This window comes from Gymnoscopelus braueri (assembly GCF_963280865.1).
Source record: "Gymnoscopelus braueri genome assembly, chromosome: 17".
NCBI classification, from domain to species: domain Eukaryota; kingdom Metazoa; phylum Chordata; class Actinopteri; order Myctophiformes; family Myctophidae; genus Gymnoscopelus; species Gymnoscopelus braueri.
The window spans coordinates 37,447,991-37,458,938 of record NC_137617.1 but is presented as its reverse complement, the minus strand read 5'-3'; the positions used below and the strand labels follow the sequence as shown (position 1 = coordinate 37,458,938).

The 10,948-nt window shown below is 42.4% G+C and overlaps 1 protein-coding gene across 1 annotated transcript in view; it reads left to right on the top strand.

Annotated features, from left to right (window-relative positions):
* Positions 1–2,651: 2,651 nt before the first annotated feature.
* LOC308105120 (carbohydrate sulfotransferase 15-like) overlaps positions 2,652–10,948 on the top strand; it is a gene marked incomplete at both ends in the record, with an annotated part of 20,863 nt that continues 12,566 nt past the window's right edge. The window contains 3 exons of the mRNA XM_080455752.1: positions 2,652–2,676; positions 6,060–6,457; positions 9,691–10,015. Coding sequence (XP_080311878.1) covers positions 2,652–2,676; positions 6,060–6,457; positions 9,691–10,015 — 748 coding nt within the window. The remainder of the gene's footprint in view (positions 2,677–6,059; positions 6,458–9,690; positions 10,016–10,948) is intronic.

The following is a 10,948-nucleotide window of genomic DNA, read 5'->3' as shown; positions in this document are numbered from 1 at the left end:
TGGCAATGTAAAAATGGCATCACACACACCGACATCAATAGCCTATCTATGGCAAGGGTTCAAAACTTTTCAGGCCACGACCCCCCAAAATAATCATATTTGAACTGGGGACCCCCCACCCTGACAAATAGTCAAGCACTTGGAATTGTAGGCAATACACATTTAGTTTGACTCAGTTCCACAGAAAATGAAAATAGCCGAACATAAAGCTCACAAGGCTATTTTCACAATGTTTGCCTCTTTCTTACGTAATGTTTGACAATTTGGCCAATTTGGTATTAAAAAGGTCTTAAAAGTCATAAATGTGTACCCTGTATACACTTATACTGTAGCCTATAAGTTGGTTTGTTTACTGTTGAGTGAGAAAACAATGTTGCACATTAAGCTAATCATCTGGGGACCCTCCAAAATAATTTAATCCTAAAAATTCTATAGGCAAATAATTTTGCCTATAGGATATATGCATACATAGGCTATATTAACCACTTCAGCCCTATTTTAATACATTTTATACATTTGATATACCTTGTGCATAATGCATAATGAGTACTTTTACTTTTGGCATTTTAAGTATATTTGAATACTTTTGTAAGCTACTTTTACTAAAATAAACATTGTAGTACACCCATTTTTTTAAATTATTTCCACAAAAAAAAATCCCACGATTTTGATTTTTTTTCACCCAGTGCCAATTGCCTAAGCTGTAATCCTGGGCGCTACGCTCCATCTGCCAGCATGGGGAGAGCATCGAACTGAGCTCATGCTTCCTTCAATGCATGAGGAGTGAGCAGGCCGCTTCTTATCATCTGACAGGGGGGGGGGGGGTTCCCCAGTAGGACGTAGCACGTGGAAGGAACACGTTATTCCAACCAGTTCCTTTCCTCTCCATCGGGTGCCCCGGCTGACCAGGGGGAGGCAGTATAGAGACCAGGATTACTGCATGTTTTTTGTGAGGGTACATACCTATAGGGGACACGGGGAGAACATGCAAACTCCACACAGAAAGGCCCTTTCGCCAACCCCACCTAGGGTATGGGCACTGATGACGCGGAGGAGAGAACATGCCTTCAGCGCCCACAGCGTCCCCGGCGGGAATCCAACCCAGGACCTTCTAGCTGTGAGACGACAGCGTTACAGATTGTGCCACCATGCAGAAGAAGCACTGAAGCAGGGATGGCTCAGGTAAAGCCTAGGCTAATTGATACTTGAAAATCGGTTATTCTTTTTACAAGCTACACGGTAGGCTACATTTAAGTGAAAATGTGAACATGTTCCCAATGTTGTATTTTCCTCATAATTCGGTAAGTGACCCTGATATTAAAGTTGTATTGAGGGCTGTGAGGCAATAACCGCGTAATTACCAGGATCAAGTCTGTGTAATGACTTCCTTTCCTCTGGTGAACGTCTTTCATAAGCAGCGAACAATTGCCAATTAAGAAACCGGATGGATTAAAAGTTTTGTAATTTGATTTTGAGGCTATTAGGGCTGGCAAATGAATTGTGTAATTAAAATTAAGACTTTCCTGACACCTCAGGCTGAAAAGACTTTCCCCCTGGAGCGTTGAGGAAATTCTAATCTGAGAGCGAATTCAACAACACACTTTAATCACTTTCACAGTGTGTTGGTCGGAGAACAGGCCCTTGCCAGTGATTCAAATTGCCACCATTTCGTGTTCAAAAAACTCAAATTAAACTCAATCATTGTCATTTGGAGACTACTGCACCCTTCTAGAACATTGCTCAACGAACAGTGGTGTAAAGTAACTAAGCACATTTACTCAAGTAGCCTACTGTACTTAAGCAGAATTTTGAGGTGTTTTTACTTCACTGGAGTATGTCCAATTTTCAATACTTAGACATATACTCCACTACATCTCTGAGGAAAATATTGTACTTGCAGTGCACTACAATTATTTGAAAATTACTCATTTAGTATTACTAAACATACATTAACCACTTAAGCTCTATATATATTCCGGCTATTAACACAATATTTTTATACATTTTGAAAACTTGAAATGGGACATTCTGCATAACAAGTACTTAAACTTTTTGTACTTTAAGTATATTTTGATGCCAACACGTACTTTTACTAAAGTAAATTCTGAATACCAGACTTTTATTTGTAACAGAGTATTTCTACACTGTGGTATTGATACTTTTACTCAAGTAAAACATTTGAGTACTTTTTCCACCACTGTCACCGAATGCCATTAGGTGAGTAAGGTGCTTTTTCTTCTCCTCCCCAACAACAGCTTGTATTAGTAAACAGAGACATAGCCTGTTGGCTGATTTGATTGATGACTGTTTATGTTACTGCTTGTCAGAGCGCTATCCATGGTGCTGAATTCTGCTACCTTTCTCTTTAGCCTCTGGAGCCAGTCTCTGCTTTCTCTTTGACCTCTCTACAGTACTTTGCCAATACTATAGTACTATAGCCTAAAGTCACTTCAAACTTGCTGAAGTCCAACAGGGCAGGAGTTTCATGGAGGCCATGTGGTCCCTCAGTTTGGCTCACTTTGCGACGCATTGTGTGCTTGTAGATCCCAGGCGGACAGGATGCAACGTGCAGATGGACTGCGGTCTAGTATGCCCACAGAGCCAGGGGCAAGTGGAGGTCCCAGTCTCTCCGCATGGGAAACATCGGTAGCATGTTTAAGTCATCCGTTGCCACGGGTACGTTGTGGTGGTCATCGACAGGAAAAGGGCCCCAGAATGTCGACCCCTACACCAGTGGTTCTCAAACTTTTATGTGCTAAGGACCCCCAAAATTGATATGTATGTGGCCGCGGACCCCCACCTGAAAATGTGTTGTGCCAGAGACCCCCAGAAGCAAATATTTGTGTTCAAAATGTTTGCCTTTAAAAAAAAATGATTTCAAGATTTGCACACATTTTCAAGATTCTTCAAAAAATAGCAGATCTACAAGCTCATAACGCGTTACTCGGTGCCGTGCTATGAGCTTGTAGATCTGCTATTTTTGAATAGCCAAAGTTCAAAATATGGATAAAGGGGTTAAAATGAAGATAGTCGCATCCTTAAGTTCCACAGGGAACGAAGAGGATTAAGTAAGTAAGTAACACATTTTGCAGGGGACCCCCTGGTAAAGCTTTTTGGTATTTATTGTTTTGACAGATGTGTGCAGTTGTGTGTTTTATGCATATGATCTTGGTCAATAAAGATGACAAATCAAATCAGTCAAATCAAATCATTCCAGGCCTGGAGTCATTGCAGGGTCTTGGAGACCTTGAATTGGCCGGCCCTCACCGAGCCATGGACCAGATGGTGTACTTGGGAGTGTGGTGGCCGGAGGGACACCATGAGTTGTAGTACTTTTACTTTCCTTCCTCAAGTGCCTGCCAGCTGCGGTACAACAGGCCGTTCATGACAGAGGGCCTAGCCCAATGCAAAATAATAAGCCTTGCTGTCTTTGTCCAGTGGAGATCAGTGGTGGAAAAAGTATTACATTTTTTTACAGAAGTAAAAGTATCAATACTGCAATGTAGAAATACTAAGTAAAAGTCAGGAATTCAAAATGTAATGGAGTAAAAGTACAAAAGTATTATGTCCCAAGTTTTCAAATATATAAAATCTTCGGCCATTTGAAAAATCTACAAGCTGACAAAGCGGCGCGACGCATCGCATGACAAATTGCAGATCAGCGCAAGCGAGTCCCTCACACGATTAAACGTTTATAAAGTAAATAGCCGACTCTCACGTGTAATGAAGAGAATAAGAAGTTCGTTTAACCTCATGAACAAAGGCTAATAAAACTTGGAATGGATATTATATTGTTACGTCCGCGTCTAGGGGAAAAAGAGATGCAACATAAAGTGGGAGTGAAACCCATTTTTATTTAGAACTTAATATATATTTACATCAACTTAAATAGACTTTAACACGTGTGTAGGGGCAGGGGTGATGGCCTCCATAAGATCAATCTGAGGGCAGAACACACACGCGTTGCATGATGAACATATACAAACAATATGCAAATCCATTTCAATATGCAAATAACTCGACCTGTATTGTTAGAAGGATGCATTCCAGATAATTTAAGTGCTGCTTTCATCCCTAGGTATGTGCAGAAACCAGTTTATAAGTGTTATGGTAAAGCACTAATAAACCGGTTTCTGCACATATCTAGGGATGAATGCAGCACTCCTTAAATTCTCTGGAATGCATCCTTCTAACAATACAGGTTGAGTTATTTATTTACATATAAAACGGATTAAGCCATATCAAGCCTCTTGACGTTTTTAAATCTAGTTCATCATGCAACGCGTGTGTGTTCCGCTCTCAGATTCATCTAATGGAGGCCATCGCCCGCACACGCACGTTAAAGTCTATTTAAGTTCATGTAAATATATAATAAGTTCTAAATAATAACGTGTTTCACTCCCACTTTATGTTGCATCTCTTTTTCCCCTAGACGGGGACGTGACAATATAATATTCATTCCAAGTTTTATTAGCCTTTGTTCATGAGGTTAAACCGTAAACAAACTTCTTATTCTCTTCATTACACGTGAGAGTCGGCTATTTACTTTATGAACGTTTAATCGTGTGAGGGACTCGCTTGCGCTGATCTACAATTTTGTCATGTGGTGCGTCGCGCCGCTTTGTCAGCTTGTAGATCTGTCCCTTTTGAAGAGAAGTGACGTATCGTCAGTTTACGGTTGCCTTTTATGGTCTTCAATGGGGCGCGGACCAATATTTGTGTACTTTTACTCAAGTACATTTTTTATCCGGAGCAAAACCTTGTCGTTGATAAAAAAAAAAAACGTATTATTTGCATGAAAAAAACGCCCCAGGTGTGTAGGACTTGTACCTTTCGTCAGTAGAGTTGCAGCTTAATTCCATACATTGCATTTATTAGATAAATACACAGCCACAGAAAACACAATGAGTGTTCATATGGCTGCGTATGGAAGACATGATGCAATAATATCCTGCTATATTGTGACCTTATCACAAGAAAAACAATCCGACATTCATCTACAGTACTGCTGATGATTGTAGAGTGGGCAATTAGACTGGAGCAAGCGTCAGATAAATGATATAAGTTGTACAAGTTGTACAAACTATTCACATCAAAACGCAATGGTTTTTGCTAGGCAAAAATACACCCTTTGCCATGCACTTAATGCCATGCATATAGGCTCATATAGGCTTTTTGTCATTCATATTTATTGATGTTATTAAAATTTTTAATGCTATTCTTAACATATGCAATGTAATGTTTTCATATTGGTCAAGGTGCGCTGTCACAATGTTTCCGCATTACATCTGCATGTTTTTATAGTGTGTGTGTGTGTCCGCGCGTGTTGCGCACATGCACGAAAATGCACGTGCACGTGAATGCGCATGCATCTACGCTCCCCCACTTCTAAAAGCAGCACTACTGAACACACACACTGTCACATTGGATATGTTATCCAATTAATTCTTGTTATTTAGTTAACTTGTTAACTTAATATATATTTACATGAACTTATATAGACTTTAACGCGTGTGTGCGGTCAGGGGTGATGGCCTCCATAAGATGAATCTGAGGGCGGAATTGCAGATAATTACAGGAGTGCTGCAATAATCGCTAGGTATGTGTAGAAACCGGTTTCTTGTCAAATTCTCTGTAACATACTCACTATGGGATATCAGCGCCTCCTGGCGATGAACAGAGCTACATACCATAAACTCCCGGGCCATTCATTGGCTGAGAAGGGTATGTCACGTGTCCGGTAGACCGGAAGAGCTCTCCCTCTTTCGCTTCTCTGCATGGCAGATGCAACAGCTCAAGACATACCTTAACACATTTTTTTTTTTAAAGTACTCAGGAGCCGAAATACAGACTTTTTAAGTTTTAAGTTAACAAGGAAGTGGATAGGAGTCTGGATCTTCAACTAATCATATCTCCTTGGTCTTTGGGTGAAATTGGAAAAAAAAAAAATCACTTCACGTAGATCTACGCGATTGGCACGTGGCGGCTTTAAATCGGTTTGCGTAGATCTACGTGATTGGCAGTCAATGTGTTAATAATAACAACGTAACTTTGATCAGGACAGAAACCAGCTTTAGCCCACTCGGTGGTACTAGGTTCTTTGGAGGACTACTGCAAGCGGCCGCTGCTGCTGCAGGTGGACGACTCGACGACGGCGCCCATGAGCCTGTTCGCCATGCTGGGGCAAGTGCCGGCAGCGTCGGCGAGGGCGACGAGGCAGTGCTGGAGCACGCTGTGCAGCTTCCGCAAGGTCAAGCTGTACGTTTTCCTGTTGGGCCTGGCCGGCCTGTTCCTCATCATTGCCTCGTACATCCTGACGGGGGACAAGAAGGGCCTCCTCCTCACCCTGTCCCCCTTCCACTTCGCCAGCGGAAGCCTGGTGGTCAGCAGCCCAGGGCCGTTCAGCAGCACCAGGCAGCTCCCGGACCTCAAGGCGCTGATCAACAGCGAACCACATGTGAGTTACAACCACATCACGATGTGTGTCTGGATATATTTCAGTCAGGTGGGGTGGGGGTGAGGGATTAGGCCAGGGGTCGGCAACCTTTTTGACATGAAGTGCCATGTTTTTATTTTCTTGATAGTCAGTGTGCCATATCAACATTTAAGTTTAAAGGTAGGGTAAGTGATATTTTTCTGATTCTGATTTTACACTTGGTTTAATGCTGAAAATAGCCGATCTACAAGCCAATCTACAAGCTCACAACGCCTCGCGCTGACTTGTTTGTTTTTTGTTAAAAAGGTTAAAGTACTATTCTGATAGTAATCATTGCTACAGAGCGTTTGTTCTGTCACAGGGGTCTCTCCAGCTCTTTAGTAAACAGAATATAGTCCATTTTCAGGTAGGTGACAACATTTAAGCCAATCAGGAGAGAGCACTGAAAATGCATTTTCGATTTAATAAAGACCTGGAGAGACATGGGAGAGTCCTTTTACACTCTATAGCAATGAGTACTATCAGAATATCGAGCTATTTAACACTTATTTTAACCAAAAATAAATCACTTACCCTACCTTTAATTATGGCAACACATAAAAAATAAATTCCAAAAGATTTTGGCTGTCCATATACATAGGCTACAAACGTTTTCTTTCACATCAGGACATTGTAATGATCAGAATAACCCCCACCTATCTCCCAGACCTCCACCCCATCTTATTCAACAGTCAGAGTTTGCATACCTGGTTTATTGACTCTGCCTTGTCTGCTTGATCTTTGAAAGAAAGAAAAAATCCTTTCTCTCACACTTAGACCAGTGTGCCAGTGATTACCCTTCCCTGTGCCAATGCCTTAGGTTGCCTACCCCTGGATTAGGCTTTTAGATTGTGCTGGCAAATTGTTTCGGAAGGCACACTGTGGGGCAATGCACACCCAAGTGATTTCATAAAGGTTATCTTTAAAATGTAATTAGAATGCAAAATGTGGCCGGGCGTGTTTTAATTAACAGTCTCAGACGTCTTCAAAACCGGAATTGTTGGAGACGCCCGAGAGAGAGATTTGAATCAGTATTCTTGCCTACAAGTTGGCCTCACCGTGTTCCATCTAGACTTTACTCTCACACATTGCCATTTCTGATTTCATTTGCCCGACGATAAAATGGCTCTGAAAACCTTGTGTAACACTCCAGGTTACTCCAGATAATTGCATGTGTGCTTAGCACCCGATTTGTCCGGCCTCCAAGTCCCCCCAAGGGATTTGAAGCTTAAAGTCGTCCCACAGTCATCCCACAGTTTGGCCCCCGTCTTCCTTGACCGCCTGCTTCAATTAATTCCTAATCCTAATGATAATGGGCTTTTGCCATCTCTATTTGGCAACACACCTAATTTCTTATTGAGTGGGCTAATGAATAAGGGAACATGGTTTGGGGGGCGATCAATATCGAATCTCGCCGCAGATTGCGCAAGTACTTGTCCTTAAATGCGCTCGGTCTCATCAGCGACGAGCGAGTTATTGTTGCATAACATCGGACCTTGTGGCATTTTCACATAATAGAGACAGGAGTTTTGAAATGCGGGGGAGTTTATGAAGAGTGAAATGGGAAGCTGCCTACAAGCTGTCAGGAGAACAGGGCCACCGCTAGACCTGTGTATGACTCAGAATCACACCTCCGGGCTCCGGTGGGAGCAGAGCGTACTGTACGAAGAAAAACATCAGCGTAAACGAGATACATAGAGGAGAGTGACAGACAAGCTAAGAGAGGTGATGGGATAGAAATGAAGTGTGTTCATTTTTGATACTCCAGAAACAAAGTCCTCCTGCCCGCGGTAATCATAACGCTGAACTCCCACACAAATGGTGTCAGCCTATTGTCTATGTCTGATATAACACAGTCCACACACACACACGCACGCACGCACGCACGCACGCACGCACACACACACACACACACACACACACACACACACACACACACACACACACACACACACACACACACACACACACACACACACACACACACACACACACACACACACACACACACACACACACACACACACACACACACACACACACACACACACACACACACACAATCAACCTCAGGGGTACCTGGTGGCTCAGTCAGTAAACCCATTAAAGGTTCTATGACATTCATTTTCACTTTTCTTTATTTTTTATGTTTTTTGGGGGGTTTTATGACCTCAATTACACCAAAAAATCTGAACTTTGAACATTCAGTGGATTTTCTGTGGTCTGGGGTTTTCTGAATAATTAGGCTGAAAAGTAAAAGCTTTTGCCCTTGGGCAATGAAGTCACAGGCCATTAATCCCGCCCACTCTCCTCCTCGCCCCTCCCCTCCCTTATCCTTTCCTTGGGGGGGGGGGGGGGGATCACTGGAGTGGATTTTTTTGTTAAAAGTTTTTATACACGTTTGAAGGACCATGACAAAGACTTTTAATGTGTGGTAAAACTGAATGTCATGAAACCTTTAAGGCCTGAGGTTCCGATTCTACAAAATGTCTTCTAAATCTTGACCGTTTTCTGAAAAACTTATGTTACTATATCAGTGAATCTCAAACTTTTTCATGTCAAGGACCTCCAAAATTTGATGTATTTGGCCGCCGACCCCCATCTGAAAATGTTTTGTTCCAGGGACCCCCAGAAGGAAAGATTTGAGTTACAAATGTTTGCTTTAAAATATATATATTCAAATATATATTCAAATATTTGCACAAGCTTTCACGATTTTTCAAAAAATAGCTGATCTACAAGCTCATAGCTCGGCACCCGGTGCCGCGCTATGAGCTTGTATATCTGCTATTTTTGAATAATAACATAATGGTTTAAGTGGATACACAGATACAAGCATTTTATGCCCCTATTAAGCACGAGTACCTGGGTTTGAATGCGTCTTGCCTCGCATGTCTTTCTCCTCTCTCTCTCTGTCCTTGGGTTTCCTGTCTCTCTAATCTACACTAAAATGTCCGAAATAAAGCAGAAGATGCCAAAAATAACTTTTCAAAAAGGAAAATCAGCCTCAATGTTTGTCCGATCAACTAGTGGAACTAGTTTAATCCTCCATTCCCTAGTATCTGAAGCTGGCATAAACACTGATCAGCTCAAGGTTTTTATCAATTTTTTATACAATTCCTCTGAAAATGGCCTCCTTTATCTGGGAATGTGTGTCGAGACTCACCTGCCTTTGGGAGCTTTTAACGAGCATTTTTTTCTTTTGTCTTTTACAGCTGTTTTCAGTCATCCCCCGCAAATTCCTGCCCGGCGTGAAGAACCCATGCTGGTACGAGGAGTGCACCGGGAATATCACTACGGACCCTTACAGGACAAACCTCTTCACATTGCACACCGAGTTCGAACACCTGAGGAACACTTTCCGGGAACACTTGGTTCACCGCGGCGGGAAATACTACCGCATGCGGTGCCTGCCGTATTTCTATATCATCGGCCAGCCAAAGTGCGGCACGACGGACCTGTACGACCGACTGCGGCTGCACCCCGACGTCACGTTCTCCATCACGAAAGAGCCACGCTGGTGGACTCGCAAGAGGTTTGGTGAGTTTGGAAACACTCCTCGTCCCACTGCAGACGCTCTGCACACGCTCCCATGGCAAATGGGTTCCCGGGACAGTGCACAATAACGCATAGGTGTTCAAAGTGGGGGGCTGTGGCCACCCAGGGTGCCAACAGGGTCAGGGACGTTATATAGGCTATAGCAAAAACAAATCTAAAATGACACAGATGCGTTCCCGTATTGAATGGGTTAAGCGTTGTGTCTGTTTCACACGTGCAGCATGCAGCATATTTCACCATTCTTTGTGACACACAGCGTCAAATGCTGTGGTGGATGAATACCACTTGAAACGCATGAATGAGACCTCACGTCATTTCCAAGCCTCTTCGTGCACCACATTAAAATCAGTGCACGGTTTCCTGTTTTCACTTCTGCTGCCGCACAATGTTTGAGCGTCTTATTTGTGTTGTTACAACTGTTTCTGTGTCCTCACGCACAGACACAGAGGTCATCATTTACGTCCTTGTTTACTAGCCCTTAGTGCTTGCCGTAGAAATGCTTTTCAATCACGTCCTTTTAAAATACCGAATAATAAGTTGAAAGATTGTGTTCTGTAGAACAGTGGTTCTCAAACTTTTTCATGTCAAGTACACCCAAAATGATATGAATTTGGCCGCGGACCCCCATCTCAAAAGTATTGTTTCAGGGACCCACCAGAAGCAAAGATTTTAGTTAAAAAAGTTCGCTTAAAAAAAAGATTTGCACACATTTTCAAGATTGTTCAAAAATAGCAGATCTACAAGCTCATAGCGCTGCACGCGCTATGAGCTTGTATATCTGCTTTTTTTAATACATTTTTTTTATAATGTTGCTAAAGTATATAATAATAGTTAAAGTGGTTAAAATGATTGTGACGCTATATTAACAAATTTAGCTGGGGACCCCCTGGTACACCCCCAAGGACCCTTGGGGGT